General features: G+C 37.0%; 1 protein-coding gene and 1 long non-coding RNA gene across 5 annotated transcripts in view; one reads left to right on the top strand and one right to left on the bottom strand.

Moving 5' to 3' along the window:
- Positions 1-27,817, bottom strand: part of LOC116087014 (ankyrin repeat and KH domain-containing protein 1) — an 83,641-nt gene that overhangs the window by 38,344 nt on the left and 17,480 nt on the right. For all 3 annotated transcript variants that reach the window (XM_031365395.1, XM_031365394.1, XM_031365396.1), the window contains exons 4-10: positions 23,474-23,621; positions 21,195-21,342; positions 14,729-14,962; positions 12,324-12,418; positions 9,770-10,007; positions 9,329-9,520; positions 6,139-6,248 (exon numbers count right to left, since the gene is read on the bottom strand). In XM_031365395.1, the coding sequence (XP_031221255.1) occupies positions 6,139-6,248; positions 9,329-9,520; positions 9,770-10,007; positions 12,324-12,418; positions 14,729-14,962; positions 21,195-21,342; positions 23,474-23,621 (1,165 nt within the window). The remainder of the gene's footprint in view (positions 1-6,138; positions 6,249-9,328; positions 9,521-9,769; positions 10,008-12,323; positions 12,419-14,728; positions 14,963-21,194; positions 21,343-23,473; positions 23,622-27,817) is intronic.
- Positions 664-26,783, top strand: LOC116087021. Of its 2 annotated transcripts, none has more exons than XR_004117225.1 (4): positions 664-800; positions 9,309-9,471; positions 17,629-17,715; positions 25,161-26,783. It is a non-coding gene; the product is annotated as an uncharacterized LOC116087021 (long non-coding RNA). The 2 variants fall into 2 exon arrangements; XR_004117224.1 differs by lacking the exon at positions 25,161-26,783 and adding an exon at positions 19,157-19,325.

The raw sequence follows: 27,817 nt of genomic DNA, 5'->3' as shown, positions 1-27,817 counted from the left end.
GCTGTCTTGTAACTAAGTAGACCAGGCTAACCTCAAACTCAGAGACCCACCTACCTCTGCCTCCCCAGTACTGGGATTCCCACTATACTCAGCTACGAAAATATTCTTATATTTGAGCTAAGTCACTTACTTACCAGCTAGACTTCTCTTACTTCATGTGTACTTTTTGTGATATTTGATCAAGACATTAATATGAGTAGAAGGCTGTTCAGTTAAATTTGAGATTCACTAAAAATAACTTTTAAGTTTGTACTTCTGGGAGAGTTTTTTTTTTTTTTTAAAGAATACCATATATGGCCGGGCAGTGGTGGTGCACGCCTATAATCCCAGCACTTGGGAGGCAGAGGCAGGTGGATTTCTGAGTTCCAAGCCAGCCTGGTCTACGGAGTGAGTTCCAGAACAGCCAGGGCTACACAGAGAAACCCTGTCTTGGAAAAAAAAAAAAAAAGAATACCATATATAAATAGTACTAAGGAAATAAACCACTAACAATGCAAATCTCTTCACCAAGATATCATAATATTTTCAAATTGAAGAGGATTTTCTTTGTCAGTCAACAAAGGTCCTTTAATTTCTTAGCTTCAATTCAGATATTCTATTCTATATGGTGGCAGTTTATAAGCATCAAAGGCCACTATGACCTAATCCTTGGCTTGGAATTGTGCTCTCTAAAATAGTTTTCATGTCCTCCTGTTTACCATCCTGAGAAAGAAAAAAAGAACTTATAGATCTTATCCTAAAAATGAGAATCACATTTGGCTGTGAAGAACTTGTAGAAGACCTTCTCACTGGAACTTCAGGTACATTTTGAAGTAAAACAATCCTAAAACCATAATCCTATGGTTTTTGTTTTGAGACAGGATTATCATTAAGTAGCCTTAGTTGGTCCAGAACTCTGTATGTGGAACAGGCAGGCCTCTAACAGAGCTCTACTTGAATATTGTTTTTTTAAGGACATGATGATGATCTTTCAATAAAATGTTAATAGAAATCTTGAAAGGAAGTAATTATGCTAAACTATAGACACTTATTCCTTGGTCTCTAAAGAAAACTAAAGCTACAAGCAGGAGTAACATTTTAAAATATCTAACCAAGAATACTGAAGATGTCAAGAAGTGTAGGAAAACTCAAATACTATTTAAGATAATTAGTTATGTAGCTTCCTCCTCTCTTATAAATGTTTAGTGCTTTTTAATCATTGACTAGAGTCATTGGAATCTCCACCAAATAATTAAGAAATGTAGGTTTGTAAAGGGTTCGCATAGAGTAACTCCAAGTTCCTTAGTGATAGGGACATACATTCTTATGATATAGATTTAATAAGAAGATACTGAGATAATTATATGATTTGAAGGTGACTTTCAAGTACTCAGTTTCTCTCCTGTTCCCTCCCATATTAATCTCAACTAAGAGCAAGCCAAATTCAAACAAATAATAAGTGCAAAGTACCTGACATGGAACCTATTATGATGCTCCTATAAAAACAGAAATGAATCAAAAATTTAAGCTATTTCTGTTCATCAAATAACTTCATAAGAACATGGGTTGTTTCAAATAAATATCTGGGTATGGTTTGTACATATCTGTTTCTAGCAGTCTAGAAACTCAGGGATTGTTTTTAAAACAACAAAAACATACTCAAAACTCCATGCTGGCCACAAGCTCTCAAGAGGAAGCAATTACTGTTGTTTTACTAAGTGGACATGTTGTAGATGGTCAAAATAGCCTGTAAATATTTATGTTGAGAGACTGGAGAGATGGCTCAGTAGTTAAAAGGGCTACCCGATCTTTCAGACCAGAGTTCTCTCAGCACCACATCAGGTCTGTGACTCCAGCTCCAGGAGGTTTTGACAGTCTCTTCTGACCTCTAGCGGGACCTACACACAGCATACACATATGACAAACAACAAAAACTACATTTATGTCAATAGATTAGTGCTGTGATGCCAGCTCTGGTCAAAGATGCTTCATTCTGCTGTGATTAGTGTTACTGCAAAGTGCTGAGAATATGTGACTGTTGAACGCTTAGTCCTAAATGATACCCTCCCAACCTTCAACTCAACCCCAGAGCTCAGGGACTATCCCCAGGAGAGGGAGTAGAAAGAATGGAAGAATTGGAGGAAGGGGTCGTCTTATGGAATGCTGTTTTCTGGGACATGGCAAGATCACCACACTCATGAACTCAAAGCAGCCGTGCTTACCTGTGTAAGACCTAAACATGATTGAGTTGTCAACATTCCCTCATGGAAGGGGGAGGGGCAGTTAACAGTTGCTGGGGCGGGGGGAGGGCCTCACAAGGCCCCATCCCTCCCTGAGGACCTAGAGGCAGTTAATGGTTGCTGAGTGAGGGAGAGACATTTTCTTCTGGTGTAGTTACTGGTAAGTTGCCCATATTCCCATAAATAACCTCACCTAAGCTCCTATAAGCAACCCCAACTAAACTCACTGGGTCACAAAAACCAACAACAAAGCTAGAGAAGGGGATTACTGGGGAAGAAAGAAATCAGTGAAAAATGGGAGAGAGAAAGGGAGAGTAAACATGATCAAAATACATTATATGTGAGTGTGAAAATGTCATCATTAAATTCACTGTTGTGTACAATGTATACTAATAAAATAAAAATATCAGATAAAAGTTTTAGAAAGCCACATACTAAACACTTATCAGAGTTGATTTTCTATGTATGGTATTTTTAAAAATATTTTTTATTTTATGTGTATTGGTGTTTTGCCTATATGTTATGTCTGTGAGAGGGTGTCAGATCACTTGGAGTTACAGGTAGTTGTGAACTGTCATGTGGGTGCTGGGAATTGAACTCTGGTCCTTTGGAGAACAGCTATCCTCTTGACCACTCAGCCATCTCTCCTGCCTTCCTATGTATAATATTAATGCAAATAAAACAAATATATTAGGTATGGATATACAATAATATGGATATAAAAATAAAGCTTATATTCATTTAATATCTGCCAAGAATCAAAGAGCACTCTCCACCTCATGCTTCTGCCATTATGCTCTGCTCAAGCGAACTTGAAGCCTCAGGTGCCTCAGGTATAGTTCTACCAACTGGACTAGATCTCTCACAGACAGTGAAGGCAGGAGCAGTAGCACTTCAAGGTTTCGTATCTACTTATATCTTACTATATCTTATCTACCTTATCTACTACATAGCAAGTTCAGGGAAAGCCTGGGTTACATGAGATCACATCACAAAACAGACAAAACAAAACAGGACCCAAGTTGACTATGTTAGCGTAAGAAAAGGCACATTTATTTACACTGCATTGTCTCCCTTTGGAATTCTTAATGACCATAGTAAAATCTACATGATCATAATAAAAGTCTAGAAGATAGTATAATCAGGCAGAAGTGGCTTTTCATCAGGCTTCGACTCTGATGAGACAGTTTCACAGAATAGTCCAGGTAACATGTATGTATGTATGTATCTTGGAGAGCTTGGAACTCCCTCAGCAATCTTTCCGTCTCAGTCTCCAGAGCACTAGGATTACATGCACGAACCTTTCTAACTATTCGAATCAAATTAGTGACTTGATGAAATGATTCACATTTAAGTTACTTTTCCAATGTTTAAGGTATAGACTTATAAGATGCCTCCCATAGGTATTTCTTCCTTTTAGCAGACTAATTTAGAATGACAATATATGCAAATGAAATGAAATACTGAATCACAAAATCTCATTAAAGGAATAGGAAATTAATGTATTTAGTTCTAATATCTACATAAGTTGTTCACTATGGGATACAATCCTTAAGTGCAGAAACTCCCCATCAGTAGTAAAGTACAGTACAGTATGGTATAAATCTTGAAATGAATGACAGGCCAAGGAACAAGAATGTAATATTTATCAAGTTATGTATTCTTCTTTGTCCTACTCTATTTTAGTTCTGTTGGAAAATTCATGTGAAAGAAATTCTACAGCAATGTATAGTTCCTTTATCTTAACAAGTACTGTTTTTATTACTGAAATCAACATGCTACAATGAAGACAGAGAATTATCTTCACAAATACTTTGAAAATATAAGACACTTACCAAATCAAAACATCTCCAAGTATGTTAGCTGACACAACATTGCCAGCTAATAGTAAGTGACTATCTCTTAAGACCTTCAGAAATTATGACTTAAACCAACTACCTATTAGTAAAAATCATGTCTGAAAAAAAAAATCATGTCTGAACTATAAAATGGTTGGACAATGGAAGCCTGGAAAGTACTGACATCATAATACATCAAAACTGAAGAAAAGAGGGAAGGGAAAAGAAGACCTGGATAGAGCAAACAAGGGAGAAAGGCAACTTAGTACTTTAAAACACAAACCATACTATTTAAAAACAAAACAAAACAAAAAACTTGGGGGCTGCAGAGATGGCTCAGTGGTTAAGAGCACTGAGTTCAATTCCCAGCAACCACATGGTGGCTCACAACCATTTGTAATGGGCCCTCTTCCGGTATGTAGTACAGCTACAGTGTACTCATATACATTAAATAAATAATTTAAAAAACAAACAAACATTGCAAGTTCTCTACCTTTAACTTGAAGCTAATAGTGAATAGGAACTAGAGGACTATGGTAAAAGAAGCCAAGTCATATATGCTTTGGCAAAGTATGCTACAAAGAAAAAAACAAAGAAAAAAGTAACTGTGCCTGGTGACAAAGACTTGTAATTCTAGCTGTTTGGGAGGCTGAGGCAGAAGAATCTTAAGTTCAAGGCCTGTATGGGTTATAGAATAAATACAAGGTTGGCCCAACCACTTAATGAGACCCTGTCTCAAAATTTAAAAAAGTAAGGCTGGGTATATAGTTTAGTGGTATCATTTTTAGCAAGCAAATGAATCCTTAATACTGGTGTAGCAGAAGAGAAGTGAGAATAGTATAATACATTAAAATTCAGTTTTCTGCTGTAAAGTTTTCTATAGTATTTGAGGAAACAGCCTAGAATAATGTGACACCAGAACATTTGGAATATATTTTTAAAAATTTCCTGCACAGAAAATCTTCCTTGGGCTTGTTTGCCACCAAGGCTTACTACATCCAAGGTTGATTCCTAGAACCAACAAGATGGAAGGATGGAACAAGAGAATGCCTCATGCCAGTTGTCCTCTGACATCCATATGTATGCTACAGTACACCTTCCCCAAGAAAGAGAGAATGAATTACACACACACAAACACACACACACACTTTCTTAAGAGCTGAGTGTGGTCCCAGTGTTATGGGAACAGAGACAGGAGATTGTTAGTGCTTGCTAGCTACCAGTTTAGCTCCAGATTTAGTGAAAGACTCTATCAAGGAATTAGATAGTCAATAACTGACTTCTCCTCAGGCCTCTGTGCAGACATGTGTGTTACATAAAGCACACATGCAAGCACACCACATAAAAATAGATAGAGGAGAAGAAAAATAAACAGGCATTCTTTTGTCATACTGGGAGCTGGACCTAGGTCTTTGCACATGTCAGGCAGGCCCTCTACCACTCAACTACATCTTTAGAAGTAACTCTGCTTCAAAATACAGAGAAAAGTCAACCACCACAAGCAAATTGACAAGTTATTTTATTCTGTGAATACATCACTGAATTTTATGGTATATGTAATGAATAGCACTTTAGAAAGAAAAATGAGGACACGATGAGAAACTAATAGTTTTACCTAGGAAAAGAAATAGTATTTGCAGGCTGGAGAAATGGCTCAGTGGTTAAGAGCACTGACTGCTCTTCCAGAGGTCCTGAACATGGATACTTTATATTTACATATAATAAATAATCTTAAAAAAAAAAAAGTATTTGCTATTAAACATATTTCAAATGCATTTAATACATCTAACAACTTACAGGTGACCAGAGGTTTATTTTATTCAATTAAATCTTAGTGTGTATGTGTAACCACACGTATACATGAGGTTTGAGGACAACCTCATGTGAGTTGGTTATCTTTTTCTACCATGTGGGTTCAGGGAATTAAACTCAATTTGTCAAGTCTTGTCAGCAAGACTTGTACGCCATACTACCAATCCCGATTTTATTCAAAATGTGTAAATTACAGATCATTACAAATGGTAGATATGAATAAATATTAACATTCATGCATAAATATCTAAAATTAAAAAAAATCTTACTAAATGGGCCCCTGCTTGAAGTAGAACATCTGCAACATCTGTATGTCCATTTTCACAAGCATAGGTTAGAGCTGTGTCTCCTGTTGCTGTGGTAGCATGCACATTAGCACCTAGAAAAAAAATAAAACCACACATTTACCCTGAAGTTGAAGAATTACATTAGTCCAATTTTGCAATACGGTGAAACTGAAGAATTCAAAATGTGAAAATGCCATCAAAATACAGTTAAGTATTCCTATTTTCCCTTTTTGTCTTACTTCCTTTAAATCCATTTCATAAAAGTGTGTTTACCTTACAATAAAGCAATAAACCAAATTTTTTATTTTTCTTTTTCAAGACAGGATAGCCCTAGCTGTCACTCACTCTGTAGATCTGGCTGCCCTCGACTTGAGAAAATCACCTGCCTCAGCCTCCCAAGTGCTGGGATTAAAGGCGTGTGCCACCACTGCCTAGCTTAAACCAAATTATTTTAAAGCAGAGAAATTTGCCTGTGTATGTCACAAAATATACCTTAATTACTAGATACAAAAGCAAAACATTTAAACAGGGAATTTTGAAACAGTTCTATAGATAACATGGTACAAATCAAGTAAATAATTATTTGGTAAAAATGAAAGTTTTTCTTTTTTTCTTTTTTTTTCAAGATTTATTTTATATACAGAATACACTGTAGCTATCTTCAGACCTACCAGAAGAGGGCATCGGATCCCATTATAGATGGTTGTGAGCCACCATGTGGTTGCTGGGAATTGAACTTAGGACCTCTGGAAGAGCAGTCAATTCTCTTAACCCCTGAACCATCACTCCAGCCCAAAAGTTTTTCTTATTAAGAAAAACACATTAATTATTTAAGTTAAATAAAAACCTCATGGTTCTAATTTGGAAGTATAACATGAATTTATGGCATTTCTTTTAAATGTTTAAGAAAAATATGTATTTCTTAACCCTGACCTTTGGGAACTGGAGCCCAAAGGACCTTAAATTAAAGCCTGGTAAGATAGCTCTGCAGTGCTACACAAGTGTGACATGTGTTTGATTGGTGGAATCTACAGAAAGGTATGAGGAGGAAAACTGACTTAACAAAGTTGTCCTCTGACCTACACATCCACACTGTAGTGTACTTGTGGCCATGCACGTACATGCATGCATGTATGCACACACATGCACATATACACAAATATGCACACAGAGTAGAAACTTAAAACACTCTTCTTCCCCCACTACACTGCCTCTAGGGGACCATCTCATCATTTCTAGAAATGGATAAATAAAAGTGGAGGAAGCTCAAGCCAAATGTTATCCTACAATATCTACATGAATTTCTACCAAATTTTGAATACAGAGAGATTTCTTTTTACAGGAAATCCTAGCTAATGAACAAGAACTGAATAATGGGCCCTCTTCTGGTATGTAGTACAGCTACAGTGTACTCATATACATTAAATAAATAATTTAAAAAACAAACAAACATTGCAAGTTCTCTACCTTTAACTTGAAGCTAATAGTGAATAGGAACTAGAGGACTATGGTAAAAGAAGCCAAGTCATATATGCTTTGGCAAAGTATGCTACAAAGAAAAAAACAAAGAAAAAAGTAACTGTGCCTGGTGACAAAGACTTGTAATTCTAGCTGTTTGGGAGGCTGAGGCAGAAGAATCTTAAGTTCAAGGCCTGTATGGGTTATAGAATAAATACAAGGTTGGCCCAACCACTTAATGAGACCCTGTCTCAAAATTTAAAAAAGTAAGGCTAGGTATATAGTTTAGTGGTATCATTTTTAGCAAGCAAATGAATCCTTAATACTGGTGTAGCAGGAGAGAAATGAGAATAATATAATACATTATAAAGCACAAACATTTGAAATAAAAATTTTGCCTGTAAAATTACTTCCCACTGTTTTAGGTCTTATGTATGACTGCTGTGTGCATTACTGTATGCGCCTATATGTATGAGCACATATATGTAGAACATATTTGCAAACGTCTGTAAATGCCAAAGGGTGGCAGTGTCTTCTGTGATGATTATCTGTCTTATATATTGATGTAGAGTCTTTCTCTGAATCTGAAGCTTGCCACAGTCCAGCTAGTCAGCTTGCTCTGCAGATTTCCTGTCCCTAGGATTATATAGTGGCCATCATGCTCACCCAGATTTTACATGATGGTATGGTGCTGGGTATGACCTTCATGCATGCATTACAAGTGCTTTACCAGCAGAGTCATCTCTCCCAAACCCCTTTATTTTCTTTTTAAGGCAACTTAAAATGTCAAGAAATTAACAGCCTTAAAATATCATACCACAGCCATCTCCTCTTATCATTAAAGACTAAGCAGGAAGAATTAACCTTTCTTCCAAAAGAAAAGGACAGTTTATAAACAAGTCACTAAACAAAAAACAACAATAGTAAGAAGTCTGTTAAAGACCAGGTCTTAGAATATTATTGCTCAGGTGATCTTCGATCCTTAGCGGAATTCCCTAGTACCTGATGCTAGTATGACAAACTAACAAACCCAGAGCTTAATGCATACTAAGAAGCCCTTTAATCCTGAGCTACAGCCTTAACCCTAATTTTATTTAATAGACAGATAATACTTGTATACACTTATGGAGCTCAGTGTTGTTATGAACACACTGAACCAGATCACATGAATTACTATCTATCACCTTACATATATATTATTTCTTAGAGATAAAAACATTCACAGTCTGCTCATAGTAGAAATTTTGAATTAGGAGATGAAAAGATGGCTTAGCAAGTGAAAATACTTATGGCACAAGCCTGACGACCTGAGTTTGACTCCTGAAATCCACAGTAGAAAGACAGAATCAAGTCTTCAGGGTTGTTCTTTCACTTCAATGTGTGTGCTACAACATATGCATGTCTGCATTTACATACTCATATTTGCACGTTTGCTCTCTCCCTCTCTCTCTCTCTAAATAAAAATTTAAAAAAATAATAAAAAAAACTCCATACCCCTAACTGGGTTATCATTCAGTGCAGACGGTAAGTCAATAAACCCTGGCAGTCTGCCAACATTCCCCTTTTTTGCTGTGGATTTTTCATGCCCTTACACTATCCCTAGACTTTGGTAGCCACCACTGCACTGTTTCTTAGTTCAATGTTTTTAGATTTGAGACATAAGTGTCGTTTGTATTTTTCGTTCTGTGTTAAAGGCATTTTTAAAGCCACGTACCAGCAGCCAGCAAATATTTAACCAACTCCAGGTGTCCCTCCTGAGAAGCCTCCATGAGAGGTGTAGAACAGCCGAGTTCTATGTCAGCCCCTGCCTTAATCAAGAAATCTGCAACTTCAGAAAAGCCTCCACAGCATGCCAAGGTAAGAGCAGTTTCCTGAGTTTCTTCTGTCTGGGCATTTATATTTGCACCTGAAAGCACAACAAAAGACAGAACTAGCTGCAGAGAATTATACACAGTGTGCAAATAAGACGGGAATCACCTACCATCTGTGCTTAGGCTAATCCTTCTAGGGTATTGAAACTTTTATATGATTGAAATTCAAGGCCCGCCTAAACTATAGAAAATTTATTTTCTCATCAGTGCAAAAACATTATCTACTTCAACTCATATGCAAAACACACAAGGAGGTTAATTTTAATAAAGTACAATGGCTTTACCTTGTGCCAACAGAAGTGCCACCATCTCTTCATGTCCTTCTCGAGCAGCTTCCATCAAGGGCGTGTATCCTTCGTCATTAACTTCTTCAAGATTTGCTCCTCTTTCAATAAGCAGTGCTGCCAATTCAACATGTCCACCACAGGCAGCTAGAGTCAATGGAGACTCAAAGGAATCCGCAGGCATATTAACTTGAGCACCACTGTCTAAAAGCAAACGTGCCACCTCTACATGTCCATCCTGTAGATGGTAACAGGTAAAACAAAGAAAGAGTTTTAGAGATTTTTAAGTGGAAGGCAAGCAAGGGACTAAAGAAAGCCTATATAACTTAGATATTATACACTATTATTATCAGCACTTGCACATTACCTAACACCTATTAATACTATTTTTTAAAAAATGTTTAAGGGGCTGGGAAGATGGCTCAGTGGTTAAGATCATTGACATCTCTTCCAGAGGACCTAGATTCAATTCCCAGGGCCCACATGGCAGCTCACACTGACTGTAACTCAAGTTCCAAGGGACCTAACAATCTCACACAGACATACAGGCAGGCAAAACACAAATGAACAACAACAAAAATTTAAATGTTTAAATTACCTTAATTTTCACAAACTGCAAAATTTTCTAAAACAAATCTTACTTGATAACGAATACTCATAATTCCAAATAACTTTGAACTTTTATAATTTTTGAAGTTAAAAAAAGAATAGAAAACCTACTAAATCCAGTCAACAGAACCTCAAAAATACTGTTCAAACAATTGTCAGGTCAAATACAAACCATACTCTCAAATTTAGAGGGATTCTGCTTTCAAATATAGAAACTGTATTGGCTCTTCCTTAGAAACAAAAACTTGACAAAGAAACAAAAAAACAAAACAAACAAACGAAAAAAACCAAAGGCATAAGGAATTGCGAAGTCATTATCGCTTGGGATTATGTCACTAAGTGAAGTCCCTGTGGGTTAGTACTCTTCTGTCTTTGCCTCATCAACTTGTTGACCAAGGCAAAGAATATTTTAAATATATAAAATAAAGATTTTATTTATGTGTAAATTACTTATCACGGTCTTACAAATGCAAAGCCCATATTTTAACCACAGAGCTCCACTCTAGTCCTCAGATTTTTTTTATTTTAATGATTTATTTATTTGTATTTATGTGCATATTTGTATGCCTATAAGTTTATGGACACTTCATGCCAGGATGCCAGAGGGCATTGATCTCAAAGAGCTGATATGAGCTATCACATGGGTGCTGGGATATGAATGTAGGTCCTTTGCATAAGCACTAAGCATTCTGGTTGCTTGGATAAGACTGACCTCCATAGACATATATTTGAATGTCTAGTTCTTAGTAGGTGAAATGTTTGAGTATAATTAGGAGGTGCAGCATCATTGGAGATGGTGTGTCCCTGAAGTTGGGCTCTGAGATTTCATAAGCCCACACCAAGCCTGGAGTCTTTCTCTGCCTATTGCCTATGGATCAGGATGTAGCTCGTAGCTATTGCCCTGGTGCCATGCATGCCACCATACTCCTGCCATGATGATAATGGACTAACCCTCTGAAACTGTAAGCAAGCTCCCAAATTAAAAGTTCTCTTTCATAACAGTTGCCTTGGTTATAGTATATCCTTACAGGAATAGAAAAGTTGCTAAGATACACTCTTAACCTCTGAGCCATGTCTGCAGATTCCCAGTCCTCGGGTCTAAATTCTTGACTTTACACTTTATATTGACTTTAATACCTATTATAAGCATATCATACACACACAAACGGACACACACAATTTTTAAACCCTAAGTTCAAACTCATGGATGCATATGATAAATGAATACTGAAATTCAGTGTTTATATATATATATAAATTACACACAAAAAAATAAAGGAAAACATTTAATGTAATTTTTTGTTTGTTTGGTTTTTCAAGACAGGGTTTCGCTGTGTAGCCCTGGCTGAGTTCTGTTCTGGAACTCAGAAATCTGCCTACCTCTGCCTCCCAAGTGCTGGGATTAAAGGCACGCGCCACCACTGCCTGGCTAATGTAAAAAATTAAATTAAAAGAAACATTAACTTTAAAACTAAAAACACTACAGCAGGATTGCAAATTGTTATTATTCTCTAAAAGTCCATATATTAAAGCATTACCTGTTTTTTACTTAGTATTTGGTTAAAAATACAAGTCAAACATTAACTAGAAACTGGGCTCAGTTCAAGTGGTTGCCTTTTAAGCATGAAGACATAAGTTTTGGTCACCAGAAACCAGAGGGAGGAGGAAAAACTAGGTGTTTGGTATACAACAGTGAGGTAGACATTCAGATCACTAAAGCCAGACTATTGTGCTTATGAGGTTTCAAGTCAGTCAAAGACCCTGCCTCAAAACATACGGTGGATAGTGTCTAGAGAGAAACACTCAAGGCTATCTGCCCTCTGGGATTCTAAAGGTATATATATGTACCTTTACACACACAAGAACAGAGACACACATACAACAGAAAGAATAATAATTCTCAAATTTTTCCCCATGAGATTTCAAATGAAGATAATTAAATTACCATGCAAGCTTCCATTAAGGCAGTGTGCATCTCATCAGTTTTGTGCTCTTGATCTGCACCAGCTTCAAGCAGAAATCGAACCATATCCAAATGGCCTTAAAAATAAAGTTAGAGAATGGACTATAAACTAAATGGTTTTATTTTAAAATGTCTATACAATTTATAAAGTTTTATTTTCAATTTAATCAATTACTCAATGACAGTACTAGGACGCTAACTATAAACCATTAAGTAGGTACACTTTCAATAAGGTCATACTAAGTTTTAAAGATTGACTTCCTTTTTTTGCCCCCAGATTTTTTTTTTTTTTTTTTTTTTTTTTTTTTTTTTTTGGTTTTTCGAGACAGGGTTTCTCTGTGTAGACCCCCAGATTTTAAAACTTTATTTGCATATTAAAAAATTGTGCAATCCAATAATTAAAATCATTTGAACAAAAAAAAAATGGCACTCTGATTAAACTGCATTTTGCATCCTGCAGGACATCTTGAACCATCTTGAATTTTACTCTCTATTTCACCATCTCCCACCCAGCTATTTCCTTCACCAACATGCAAGTTCTTTTCCCTCTGCCAGCCAGACCAGCAGATGGGTGGGAGAGGCAGGGGAGGCTAAAGACTGACTTTCTAAAGCGCATATTTCCACTTTAAGTAATCATGCTGTTCTCTTATTTAATTTATATAAACTATGAAAACACTAGAATCAAATAGAAAGCCAGATAGAGTATAACATATTTTCTAGAAAAACATTGAAAATCACTATAACTCACTAACAATAAGCAAACACACAACTCCATTTAAAAATAATTACAATCCTCTTGATACATTTAACTTAAAAATGTTAATAGCCAGTGTAAAAATGCATGAAAGATATAAAATAGAAATTCAAAAAGTGCATAAATGAACATTAAGTTGATAGAGGAGATATTAAATAAGATATCATTATTTTAGCCACCAAAATGCAAAGAGTAAAGAGAATGATAATGCCCAGTACTGAAGAGGTCATAAGGTTGGTAAAGGGGGTTCTCAACATGTAGTGGGGTCTGAGACACCTAGTAAACTGGTTCAACCTTTCTAGAAGGCAATCTGGGAGGACGGATCAAAAGCCTTAAAAATGCCACACCCTGTGACCCAGCAATTTCACTTCTAGACTCCATCCTAGAAAATAAGAGGATTAGGCAAAAACATCTGCAGTCTGCACAAAGATATTATCAATGTTCCTAAATAATAAAAACAGTAGTAAATAAATAATTTTTTAAAAAAGAAACAAACTTGGAACAATTGTTACACAATAGGAAATTCTAGTGTACTCATTTCATGAATTCAGCAGAGATTATGAGTTCCCTACTCAACATTCATTCTTACTTATTATTTTTGAGATAGAGGACTTTAGTTTTATCTAGGTGGCAATATGCCTAACTTTTAAAAGACTATTTTCTGCCTTCCTTGTAGCAGAGGGAAGTCAGCAAAATGCGATGAGAATTACAAAGTGAAGCTTCTAGAAAGACTTCTTAAAAGGAACTAAATTGGAAGGCAGTTGCTACTTTGCTGTTACCCTCTTCATCTTCAAGTAGAGACTATTGTACTCTAGCTGCCTACTAGACTACAGATAAAATTAAGGACAGAACACATATACTAGGACGTACAACAGAAAAATAGCACTCTTCGATACTGAGGACAAAATTAAATTGCAATACTAGCTCAAGTAAGTTTATTTTGGGGTTTCTCTTCTCTACAAATCATTGTGTTTTGTGGTATACACAAGCAAATGAATCTAGAAAAATATAACTGAAATATTATATAATCATCCAAACTTATGTTACAGGAACATTTATTAAGATGAGTACATATTCATGATACCTACTAAATAAAATAAACAATATAAAACTATTAAATCATTTAATTTCACAAATATATATATATTAAAAAGCTTACTTAAAAATATACTGGACATACACTAAAATACTTTTACATGCTTTTTCATCTTTAGACAGTAATATTACAGGTCATTTAAATTTTTCTTTGTGGTACATCATATTTTCTTTGTGGTAAACCATATTTTTCTGGTTTTCTACATCAACTGGCTATCAGTAGATTTGCTTATAATACTTTAAGGGAAAAATTCTATAGAATGAAGGATATTAAATAATAGAAATCCAAAAATATGTAAGTTGGTTTGGTTACCATCATAGCTAAATGAACAAAAATAATAAAGAAATATAAATAGGAATAGCACAGAAAACACAGGTTAAAATGGCCTTATATAAGTTTACTCCACAAGAAAAAACAATGTAAAGTTCATTCAAATACTCAGGTGAAGAAGGAATGCAAAGTTAACCCAAATACTCAATATTCAAATATTTGAGGCTGTTATAAAAACAATTATAAATATTTCAACATAAAAAGTACCTTTGTAGCAGGCAAGTGTCAGAGCACTTTCTTTAAACTCATTAGAGTGAGTGTTGATGCCTGCACCGTGGTCTAGAAGAACTCTGGCAACTTCCACATGACCTGCACTGGCTGCTTCCATTAGAGGAGTGTGTCCATTTTCATTATGATCTTCTATATTTGCACCCTCATTAAGAAGCACTTTTACAATGTCAATAAATCCTCCAGCACAAGCATAAGTAAGTGCAGTGTTCCCTAACAAAGAATAAAAAAAAAATTTAAAGTTACAAGACAATGGTTGGCATACTACTATTCTAGTTCTCTCTCTCCAATTCCTTGGCATAAATCACTACAATTTCTATCTCAAGTTATATGTTTGCTTGTTTGTTGTTTTTTTGTATGTGCTAGAGATTCGACCAAGTTATATGTATGTTTGTTGGGTTTTTTTTGTATGTGCTAGAGATTCAACCCAGGGTCTCTCACACATGATAGACAAACATGTTCTCCCTCCACCCCAACCCAGAAGTCTTTCCACATTGTCTACACTAATCTGGAACTCAAAATTCTCTTGCCTCAACTTTATGAGTAGCTGAAATTATAAGTATAAAAAATCATCCCCAGCTCACGTTCTTCTTCTTTTTTTTTAACTGTCACCAATTTAAAGGATATCTTTATTTTTTTTTTTATTTATTTTTTTAAATTTTTTTATTTTTTGGTTTTTTTTGAGACAGGGTTTCTCTGTGTAGTCCTGGTTGTCCTGGAACTCACTCTGTAGACCAGGCTGGCCTTGAACTCAGAAATCCGCCTGCCTCTGCCTCCCAAGTGCTGGGACTAAAGGTGTGCGCCACCACCGCCCGGCTTATTTTCTGACAGAATTTCCTCAAAGCCCAATACAAAATGCTATATGTTTTAGCTGTCTAGACAGTATAAAAGATGTAAAAAAGGAAAATATAAACACAGAAAACAGAATAGTGGTTGCTTAAACCTCTTCAAATGGATAGAGATCCTTTATTTTTTTCTCTCTCTTTTTTAAAGATTTATTTTATTTACTTTATGTGTATGAGTACATGAGTACACTGTAGCTGTACAGATGGCCATGAGCTATCATGTGTGTGGCTGCTGGGAATTTTACTCAGGATCTCTGCGGGCCCGCTCACTCTGGCCCCGCTCGCTCTGGTGTAATTCACTGAAGCTGTCTTCAGACACACCAGAAGAGGGCGTCCACTCTCATCACGGGTGGTTGTGAGCCATTATGTGGTTGCTGGGATCCAAACTCAGGACCTTTGGAAGAGCAGTCAGTGCTCTTACCCGCTGAGCCATCTCACCAGCCCCGGAGAGATCCTTTATTTACTTATTATCTTCTTAGATTTACTTATTTATAGGTGTTTTGCCTGCTTTATGTATGTGTGTGTATGTGCACCACATGTGTAGCTACTGCTCAAGGAAGTAGGAGAGAGGCATCAGATTCTCTGGGTCTGTAATTACAGGTGCTTGTGACCGGAACCTAGATCATCTATAGAGATTTTTCAATAGTGGCAGAATTAACCCAAAAGTAAATTGTACAATTCTAGAACTACACACTTAAAAGATGAATTCCATGGTATAAGTCATCAGTAAAGTGGAGGGGTTTTGTTTGTTTTATTTTGGAGGTTGCACACCTTTGTAGCCTAGACTTACCTCAAACTCCCCACCTGCTTGTCTAACCTGGAACAATAGGTACAAACTACCATAGCTACCTAGTTTGGGTTTTGTTTTATTTCCCCCCCCCCCCCAAAAAAAAGCTATATTTGTGCTGAGCCTCAGATGGTGAGTAGGTAAGTAGGATATCTGGTACCAAGCAAAAAGCACCTAAAACCATGTAACAAGATTGTTGAGCACCTCCCCAGATGTAGCCAAAGTACAGTGTTATGGTCTTCAGCTCTGTCTCTGAGACTGGCAGCTTTGGAATATAAAAGGAAGTATCCTAGAAGCCTTTAAAAACAAAAATCTATTTAGTTATGAGTATTGTGTTTGAGAGTGTTCAAGCATATATGTACCATGGTGTGCATGCACATAAAACTCAGAAGTCAATTTTTAGGAGCTGGTCCTCTCCTTCCATATTTATGTGGGTTTCAGGGATCAACTTGGGTCATCAGGCTCGAATGTAAGTACTTTTTACCAGCTGAGCCATCTCATCAGCCTGGGAACCTGTATTTTTAATAATCATCCTAAATGATTCTGGCATATAGTAGGAGTCTACTGAAAAAAATGACTACAGTCACAGATGGTTGTGAACCACCTGAGCCAGGGTTGGGAAATTATCTTGGGTCCTTGGCAACAACGGAATGTGATCTTAAATGGTATATAATCTCTCCTGCCCAAAGACAAATATCTCACACTTACACTCACAACATGACACAACAGGATATGTATATATTCCTCTCAGCTTAACACCTTCAAAAGTATTTTATTTATTTTTTACTGATCAGTCTTTCACTCTGTAGTCCAGGCTGTTCATAAGAATTCTGTAGTTCAGCCGGGAGGTGGTGGCACATGCACTTGGGAGGCAGAGGCAGGCGGATTTCTGAGTTCGAGGCCAGCCTGGTCTACAGAGTGAGTTCCAGGACAGCCAAGGCTATACAGAGAAACCCTGTCTCAAAAAACAAAAACAAAAACAAAACAAAAAACAAACAAACAAAAAAAGAATTCTGTAGTTCATAAGAATTCTTCTCTTGCTTCAGGCTTGAAAGTTCTGAGATTATAGATATGTACCACCAAACCTGGTTTGAACAGGAATGGCTCCCATCGGCTCCTATTTAAATATGTGGTGGGCAGCTGGTGGACCTGTTAGTATTAGAAAGTGTGTCTTTGTGGGAGGAGGTCTGTCACTGAGGTGGGCCTTGAGTCTTGAGCCAGTTCCAGTGTTCTTTTTATGCCTCCAGCTTAGGGACTAAGATATAGCCCTCAGAGATTCCTGTCACCACGGCCTTGCTCTACCACCATGGACTCGAATCATCTGGAATTTTAAGGTCAATTTAACAATTTCTTTTATATTTATGTTAGTTATAGTGTTTTATCACAGCAATAGAAACTCTAACTAATACAGACGTTGGTACCAAAGAGTGGGCTACTGATGTGACAGACCTGACCATGTGGTTTTTTGGATGAATGTAGAAGGGTTTGGGACTTTGGACTAGAAAAGTAGTTGAATGTTGTAAGCAGAGCTTAAGGAACCATTCTAGTAGGAGCTTGGAAGACAGTAAGTAGTGCTGAGAACAATGTGGACTATGGAGGTCCAGCTTAGGAGGTTTCAGAGAGAAAATCAAGTAGCAACTGTGCTAGAGACAATTTTTGTGATTTTTTTTTTTTTGGCAAAGAAAGTGGCAGCTTTCTTTCTTGTGCTAAGAATTTGCCTGAGGCTAAATCGACAACAGACTAATTTCTTTGTCAGATTTTAGAGATAGCCTAATACTGACTCTGTATTAGTAATCACTCTTATAATTACAATGAAAATAAGCAAGTAGAATAAAAATAAATTGAATTTATACGGTTTAAAGAAAAGAAAAAACCAGGAAATTTAATGTTGGAGTCAAGGCTTATGCTGAAATAGGTAAAGAGATCAAGGTGAGGCCTGATTCATATGAAAATAAAGGGAGAAATAAAGACTACACCTAGTTATAAAAAGGCTTAAGGAACTTTCTGTTTCTAGAAAGCAACAACAAATGAAAGCTGCTGTGTAAATGTGATTTAAGGAGGCCAGACTCCAGCCCAAGCAGGCAGCTGAACTTAGCAGTGTTGTCCATGTGGTTACTGCTTTAGAATCAATGAAGTATACAGGAGTAAAGGGCTTGGGAAATCTTCCTCCATGGTTAAGGAGAGCTGCTGTGGCCAAGTGTGCAGCAGGAGTTGGTAGCCTCCCTACATGGAGGCTCCGAAAAGCCATTTCATAAAGCTGTGGGTGACAGCTGGACTGCACTAGAGATCTCAAGATATTACACAGGTGCCAGAGTTGTGGGATATCTGCCACTGGGAGCTACATACAGGGAGTGGAACTGTCCTGCATACAGGCAGAAAGAAGTGTGAAGCAGGCTGCAAAGCTAGAAGGGAAGAACAATCTAAGCCCGCTGATATAATACATGGAGTGGAGTCTGCTCTTCTGGGTTTCCATCTTGCTTTGTTCTAGTATTTTGTATTTGTGCTCCATCCCTTCCTTTTGGAATGGTGATACATATTCTGTGCCATTGTATGTTGGAAGCACATAATTTGCTTTTTGATTTTAAAGGGGTTACAATTAAGAGATTGTCTTGAGCAGTGGTTCTCAACTTTCCTAATGCTAAGACCCTTTCATATAGTTCCTTATGTTCTGATGACCCTCAACCATAAACTTATTTTCATGGCTACTTCTTAACTGTAATTTTGCTACTGTTACAAACTGTAATATAAATATCTGTTTTTTCCCAATGATCTAAGATGACTCCTGTGAAATGGTTGTTCAATCTCCAAAGAGGACAAAACACACAGACTGACAACTGCTGGCACTGAGTTTCAAAAATGATTTGTAATTTAAAACAGTATTGAGACTATGAAAGACTACAAGGACTTCCAAAGTTGAAATAAATGTATTTTGTATTATGACATGGCCACAAGCCTATTGAGAGTTAAGGAGTGAAATGCAATGGTTTGAGAAGGTTCCCCATGGCTCATAAAACTGAATATGTAATTATTCATTACATGTTAGCTCAATTGATGGAACTGTTTGGGAGGGATCGGGAGCTATGATCTTGGAGGAGATGCGATCTAAAGATAGGCTTTGGTGTTTCAAGACTTTTGCTGTTCCTAGTATGCTTTTCTTTCTGTCTCCTGCTTGGAGATCAAGATGTGAGCTCTCAGCTATTCCCTGTGCCATGCCTTTGCTCCACCATCACAGACTCTAACACTCTCAAACTACAAATCCAATTTAATGTTTTCTTTTATAAGTTGCTTTGGTCGTGGTATTTTGTCACAGCAACAGAAAAGTTAGTAGAACATATGGTTTATGTGGTGCTGGAAATTGAACCCAGGATTTCAAGTACGTTTGGCAAGTACTATACTAACTATTCCCAAAACCAGATCTAAATTTAAATCATACTTTTGATATATATCAGTAGTTAGTCTACTAAAATTTAGGCATTAAAAAAAAAAAAGGAGGGGGATCGATATAAACTGGGGATGAGCAGCATTCTCTTATTATTAATAAATGTATTCAGCATACTATAAATGAGATATCTGACATGGTAAACACATTCAAAGTCAAAGGAGCTATATTTAAATGAAATAAAGAACTTCAGGAAATATAGCACATCACTTTTTCTTTATACATTATATATCACTGGGACAAAAGAAAAGATTGTAGGGCTGGTGAGATGGCTCAACAGGTAAGAGCACAGACTACTCTTTCAAAGGTCCTGAGTTCGGATCCCAGCAACCACATGGTGGCTCACAACCACCCATAATGAGATTGGACACCCTCTTCTGGAGCGTCTGAAGACAGCTACAGTGAATTATGCTGGAGCGAGTGGGCTGGAGGGAGCGGCCCGGAACAAGCAGGGCTGGAAGAGGTCCTGAGTTCAATTACCTGCAGCCACACACATGATGGCTCACGGCCATCCGTACAGCTACAGTGTACTCATACACAAAAAATAAATAAAATAAATCTAAAAAAAAGAGAGAAAGAAAGAAAGAATGAATGAAAGAAAGAAAGAAAGAAAAGATTATAGCAGAAAAACTGTTCATCTTGATCAAGTACAATCTATACTGGTTTGGATATTATCTTTCTATGTAGACTCAAATGTCTTGGAATTCCCTAGGTATCCAAAGTGTATCTCAAACACGCAGCAATCCTCCTGCCTCAATTTCCTAAATGCTAAGATTATAGACAAATGCCACTATGCCTGGTCCAAGTTTATGATAAAGATTTGTTGTTATATCTTACTATCAACCACAGACCATCCTTAAATTCAAGTACCCCCTACTTCAACCTACTGAGTGCTAGGAACTCAGGAAGGCTACACACTGGCTTAAAGACTTTTCAGCAGGCATGGTAGTGCACGCTATACTCCCAACACTCTGAAGGCTGAAAAGGGGGTTTTTAGAACAAGGGCCATCTTGGTCCACCTGTTGAGACCATAACTCAACAACTACAACAAAGACTTTTAAAAGACATCAAAGTCAAGATTATCTTCAGAAGGTTTTCATTAATTTTTCCCAATAATCTATTTTTTAAAAATTATATTTATTTGTTTTATGTGTACATGAGGTAGGATATGTGTATGAATGGCCACAGTGTAGAAGTAAGAAATCAACTTTCAAGAGTTGGGTCTCTCTGACATGTGGATCCTGGGATCTGAACTCATCAAGTCTGGCAGCAAGTGTCTTACCTACTGTGCCATCTCACCAAAGCACCAGTAATCAATTTTTATTCATCACATTATAATAAATTATGCTAATTTACCCTTCAATTTCTACATACCTGTTGCCGACTGGGAGTTGACATCTGCATCATGAAGAAGTAATAATTTCACAATATCTAAATAACCTCCACTAGAAGCTGCCATCAGAGGAGTTATATCTCCTTTATTCCCTCTATCTTCAACATTAGCATGCATAGCTAGTAGCACCTTTAAAAAAAACACAAAGAGGTTGTTGCTTATTATTAATCACACTCACAGAGAAACTATTCAATCTGAGAAGATAACGTTTTGAGATAAGGATAAAAAGTAAGTAAAAATAATCACCCTTACTGGTCAGGATGATGGGTCAGATGCTACATTTTTCTACCCCTTCATCTGGGACTTTCTTTAAAGATTTATTATATATACAGTGTTCCTCCTGCATGTATGCCTACAGGCCAGAAGAAGGCACCAGATCTCATTATAGATGGTTGTAAGCTACCATGTGGTTGAACTCAGGACCTCTGGAAGCGCAGCCGGTGCTCTTAACCACCGAGCCCTAAGATGTTATATTTTTACAGTACTATTTGAAAGGCTGGTCTCAAACTAATCAGGCAGCCAAGGACCACCCTGCATCCCAAATCCTCCTGTCTCCACAACCCAAATGCCATTTATAGACATGCCCCACGATCTCTCCAGCCCCATATGTTAATCTTTAATAAGCTCTCATTAGCCATCCTATTATATATGTCTGCTTTTGTGAAAGAATTTGTGCCATGTTTGAGATATCTAGCAAGAGAAAAACATTAGAACTAGAGGCATCTGAATGAAGGAAAAATAAACTTCTATTTTACCTTATACTTTTATTTTTGTTTTTTAAGGTTATTTTGAGATGAGGGCTCACTATGTAAGTCAGAGAGGCCTTGAACTTGTTGTTTGTTTTCCTCAGTGTTCTAAGTACTAGAATTATAGGTGGGTACCGCTATCTTAATTATGTGCTGGGGTTTTTCTTTTTTTTTTTTTTTTAATTATATTTTATAAACTCTGTATGTGAGAGAGGGCATGCAAGGATCACAGCACACATATGGGAGTCAGAGGACAACGTGTGAGAGCTGATCTCTACCCTTTCACTACACAGGCCCCAGTAATCGAACTCAAACTCAAGTCCTCACTTGACCAGTTATCTATTCTACTTTTCTTTTAAAAGTTATTTTGTGTGTATGTCTGGGGTCTGCAGAGGCCATAAGGCATCAGATTCTCTAGAAATGGAGTTACAGACGATTGTGAGGTTTCCATGTAGCTACTGGGAATCAAAACAGTTCTCTTAAAGAGCAGCCATTGCTCTTAACAACTAAAGCCATCTCTGAAGCCCCAGTCACACACCATTTCTTTTCTTTTTATTGGAGACAGGGTTTAGAGTTTCTCTGTGTAGCCCTGGCTGTCCTACTCATTCTGTAGACCGGGCTGACCTTGAACACAGAGATCTGCCTGCCTCTGCCTCCCAAGTGCTGAGATTAAAGGCATGCGCCACCACTGCCTGGCTTATATACTGTTTTTAAGAGACATTGTTTAGAGCTGAGAATATGGCTTAAAGGATAGGGTTTACCATAAAAACCTGAGGGCCAGAGAAGCCAGCACTTGAGAGGCAGATATATATCTTCAGGGCAAGCTGGCTAGCTAGAGTAGCAAATTGGTGAACTCAGATTCACCAAGGTAAGAGACCCTTACTTATGTCAATAAATAAAGTAGAGCGTGCTTAAGGAAGACACACCCAGCATCTACTTCTGGCCTATATATGCACCCACACATATATTCAAACATACAAAATATATGTACATAAAATTTTTAAAAGGCTTAAAGTATGATTAAGCAATTTTTATTTAATATGATTAGCTTTGAATACATACTATAAAAGTAAACGATGCCTAACTACATGCACACAAAAAAAGTGAACTGTGTATGCCTCTAAAGGAAAAAGGAAGGAAGGGTCTCTAGCTTCCAATTATAGTTTCTTCTACAAATAATAAAAATAAATAAAACACCCAAGCCCCTCTATAATTTTAAACACTAAAGAGTATTTTGGGGGACTGGTGAGATGGCTCAGCAGGTAAGAGCACCGACTGCTCTTCTGAAGGTCCTGAGTTCAGATCCCAGCAACCACATGGTGGCTCACAACCACTCATAATGAAATCTGACACCCTCTTCTGTGTACTCATTTATAATAATAAATAAATCTTTTAAAAAAAAGTATTTTGCGGCTAAGGATGTAGCTCAGGGGAAAAGCACTTACCTCACATACACAAGGCTCTGAATTTGAGGATCCCCACACTACTAATAATAAAGAATTATTTCTGCTTACTTGTGCTAGTTCATAATATCCTGCTGAACAAGCCAAACACAGCAGGCTTTCTCCTTCTTCTGTATGTTCATTTACACTTCTGCCTTCATCTAGTAATTTACGAACAGCATTCACATCTCCATCTGAGCAAGCTTCTGCCAGACTGCGACTAAAATTAAAGATTACATGAAATTAACTAATGCAAAAATATTCATGATCCTATGATATGAAATTACATTAAATAGTTAAGACATATATAAAAAATTCACTAAGATAAACTGGCATGGATATTTTACATGCCAAGCATCCTGTAGCAACTGTAATTTTATAAAAACTTTAACTAGGCAAAATTATGAATTTCAAAATAGCTAACAATTATTATTATTATTATTATTATTATTATTATTATTATTATTATTATTATTATTATTATTATTATTATATTTTTAACAGTTATAGACAATTGTTAGCTGCCATGTAAGTTCTGGAAACCAAACCTGGGTCCTCTATAAAAGCAGCAAGTGGGGCTGGAGAGGTGGCTCAGTGGTTAAGAGCGCTGACTGCTCTTTTGGAGGTCCTGAGTTCAAATCCCAGCAACCACATGGTGGCTCACAACCATCCATAATGAGATCTGACACCCTCTTCTGGAGTGTCTGAAGACAGCTACAGTGTACTCACATATAATAAATAAATAAATGAATAAATCTTTAGAAAAAAAAAAAAAAAGAGCAAGTGGTCCTAACTGCTGAACCATTTCTTCTGCTCTATTTTTTTATTTTTTTATTTTTTTTTTTTTTGGTTTTGGTTTTGGTTTCTCGAGACAGGGTTTCTCTGAGTAGCCCTGGCTGTCCTGGAACTCACTCTGTAGACCAGGCTGGCCTCGAACTCAGAAATCCGCCCACCTCTGCCTCCCAAGTGCTGGGATTAAAGGCGTGCGCCACCACTTCCCCGTATTTTTATTTTTTAAACAGTATGCACAGTCTGGGTTTCATTACCAGATTTTCATATATATTTCATTTCTGTTGATTTTCTTCCTACACTGTTTTCTCAACCACTGTCCCCCAATAACTACTATTTTTATTTTTCAAAATCTTTCTGGTAAACTGTTTTTATATCTGAAGTTGACTTAACAAAATAGCAATCCCCAAAGCTTACATACTCAAAGGCAACTAACATAATCACTCTTAGGTTTTAGAATCTATATCTAAAGTTGTGTTTATTTATTGACATGGGTCTACTATAGTCCTTAATGTTCCCAAGCTCTATGTAATGCTGGGATTACAATCACTTTTGATCATACTATACCAATTAGATACAAAGTGATTGAGGGCCAGCAAGATGGCGGAATGGAGAAAGGCAAACACCACCAAGTCTGACAAGCCAACTTCCAACCCTCACCGGCCTTCAGTCTTTGTAACTGAAAGTTTGCGAAACATGAATATTCTTTTTTAAATACAACAACACATAAGGTTCTAGAAAGAACATTTGAGCAATAGTTTTAAAAAGACAGGGTCTCTCTATGTAGCCGTGGCTATTCTGGAACTCATGACATTAGACCAGGCCAGGCTTGAACTCAGAGATCCACCTGTCTCAGTGTCCCAAGTACTGGAATTAAAGGCATGTGCCACTGTGTCATTTTAGCAATTTATGATTTTGAAAGTTTCATAAGCTTAACTGAAAGAAATATTTTATCCTAAATCACTTTTAGACAGTAGACTCATACAACAGCAGCAGTGAAAAGACCAGCACTAGCTCTGTAGTGGCTCCTTAGCTGAGAAAACAGCAGCCTCTCGGGTGAGTCATTAGCTTTTTTTCTCTTTAAAAACACGTATTTAATCATGTATACTACTCTACCACAGTATCAGTATGCAGAGTTCAAAGGACAGCTCATGACTTTATTTTCTCCTTCTAACATGAGTCAAACCCAGATTGTTAGACTTCACGGTCTGACCTTTTGCCATCTTTCTGGGCCAGAGCCATTAATTTCAAATTCCAAACGTCAGAAAGAAAAGAAAGATAGCTCAGTGGTTAAGAAAACTTGCTGCTCATGCAGAGGAACTGAGTTCAGTTCCCAGCACTTGCCCAGCACTTGAGTTCACAGCCATCTGTAATTTCATTTCAAAAAACCTGAAATCCTCTGACCTACAAGCACCAGGCACACAATATGATGACACAAATATGCACATGCAGCAAGTATTCTCACATATAAAATATTTTTAAAAATAATGCTGTCATTATATATAAAATTACAGTGCTAGCCAGTTTGGTTAGAGTTTGGTTTTTCAGCCTTAAGTGTTAACAATGATTGAAAACATAACTGATGTAGAACAAAGGGACTACCTGTTTTCTTTGCTGTTTTCTGGTCTGGGTTGAAGCTTACTTAGCTTTTCTCAAAGCATTAACTCACAGTAGTCATAATCTACAAATGTATTCAGAGTTTTTGTATTTGAAAGGTGACATCACACCTTTCGCTCTCCTATTTGTGTTGACAGACACTGCTGTTAACAGACTATATAAAAGCCACTTATGACGAGAGTTTAATTAACCGGCCTGTGCTTCTTTGAGACAGGGTCTCACTATATGTCTCTGGCTGTCCTAGAACTTGTTATGTAGATCATGCCGACTTTGAACTCAAGAGATCTGCCCTTCTGCCTCCTGAATGAGTTGGATTAACTGATCTTTTGCAAAGATAATTTTTTGCCTTTGTAAAAAAATTGTCTTTTGAAGCATTAGATGGACAAGCTTTTAAAGGATACTACTATTCTGATTCACAAAAAGAATAAAGATATTTTTGAACATGAGCCTATGACAAAAGCTTTATCTTGGTTTAAAAAAAAAATCTAAAAAACAAACAAACCCCAATCATTATAAAATAACTAACTAATCCATTAATTTTTTTTTTCCCTTTCTTTTAAGATGGAGTCTTATACTAAAGTCTAGGCAGCCCTCAGACTCACTACTTGCCCAGGCAGGCCTTAAACTCACATCAATCATCCCATTTCAGATACATCAGCATGCCTAACTTAAATCCATGAGTCTACCCATATTGTCTATTAAAATGCAGATCTAAATCAATACACCTGGGTTACAGTACGAGTTTCTTCTGTCTATTTTAACTTAAAGTTCTTTTGAAAAAGGTTCTCTCATACAGTTCAGGCTGAGTTTAAATTTATTATGTAGCCATGGCTGGCCTCAAACTGCCAATCCTCCTGCCTCTACTAACTCCAGAATACTAAGTATTATAGACATATGCCACCACACATAGCCTAAGATTATACACTTCAAACAAGCTCTGATGTCAAACTCATACTCTACAGACAACATTTAAACAACCAGCAACTAGATTATTGAGTACATAATCCATTCCACTTATCACTACTTAAGTAGACAGGTTAGACTTAACTGTAACCTTTAGACTATGTAACTTATTTTGAAGTAGAAACTAGGTTTTATTTAGTTTGGATTTCTTATATACTGTAATACTGAACACCCATAAAAATGTTTACTGGAGGGCTGGAGAGATGGCTCAGAGGTTAAGAGCACTGTCTGCTCTTCCAGAGTTCCTGAGTTCAAATCCCAGCAACCACATGGTGGCTCACCAACCATCTGTAATGAGATCTGATGCCCTCTTCTGGTATGTCTGAAGATAGCTACAGTGTACTTACATATAATAAATAAAATCTTAAAAAAAAAAAAAGTTTACTGGAAAATGAATACGAAGTCAGGAATGATGGCTCACACATAACAGCAGCACTCAAGGAAGCTGAGGCAGGACTCCGGAGACTCAAGGGCTGCCTAGGCTACAGAGTGAGATCCTGTCTCAAAAATAAAACCAGTACCCAACATGGTGGTGCACATCTTTAATCCCGGCACTCAGGAGGGAGAGACAGGTAGATCTCTGTGAATCTGAGTCTAGCCTGATCTATTTGGGATGTTCCAGAATATGTAAAGCATTCCAGACTAGCCAAGTAAGACCCTATGAAACTACAAAGTGAGACCCTGTCTCAAAAAACAAAACAAACATTTCCTGGTCAATGCAGTATTTTGGGGGGAGCTGGGAGGAGGCACACATGTAGTGAGCATACATGTATACAAACATGGTGGTACACACCTTTAATTCCAACACTTGGCCTTTGTGAAGCAGAGGCAAATGGAGCTCTGAATTTGAGGCTAGCCTGGTCTATGGTGAGTTCCAGGACAGCCAGGGCTATGTAGACTGTCTCAAAAACCCAAAACCAAAACAATAACAACAAAGTAAATAAATATATATTTTTATATTTATATAGTATGTATAGATTCATATATCTACTTTAACATCCTTTCAAATAACCAGTTGGCTTAAAGTTTTCAAGAAAACAATTAAAA

Source organism: Mastomys coucha, unplaced genomic scaffold (assembly GCF_008632895.1).
Source record: "Mastomys coucha isolate ucsf_1 unplaced genomic scaffold, UCSF_Mcou_1 pScaffold13, whole genome shotgun sequence".
In the NCBI taxonomy this organism is placed as follows: domain Eukaryota; kingdom Metazoa; phylum Chordata; class Mammalia; order Rodentia; family Muridae; genus Mastomys; species Mastomys coucha.
This window is presented reverse-complemented; position numbering and strand designations above follow the sequence as displayed.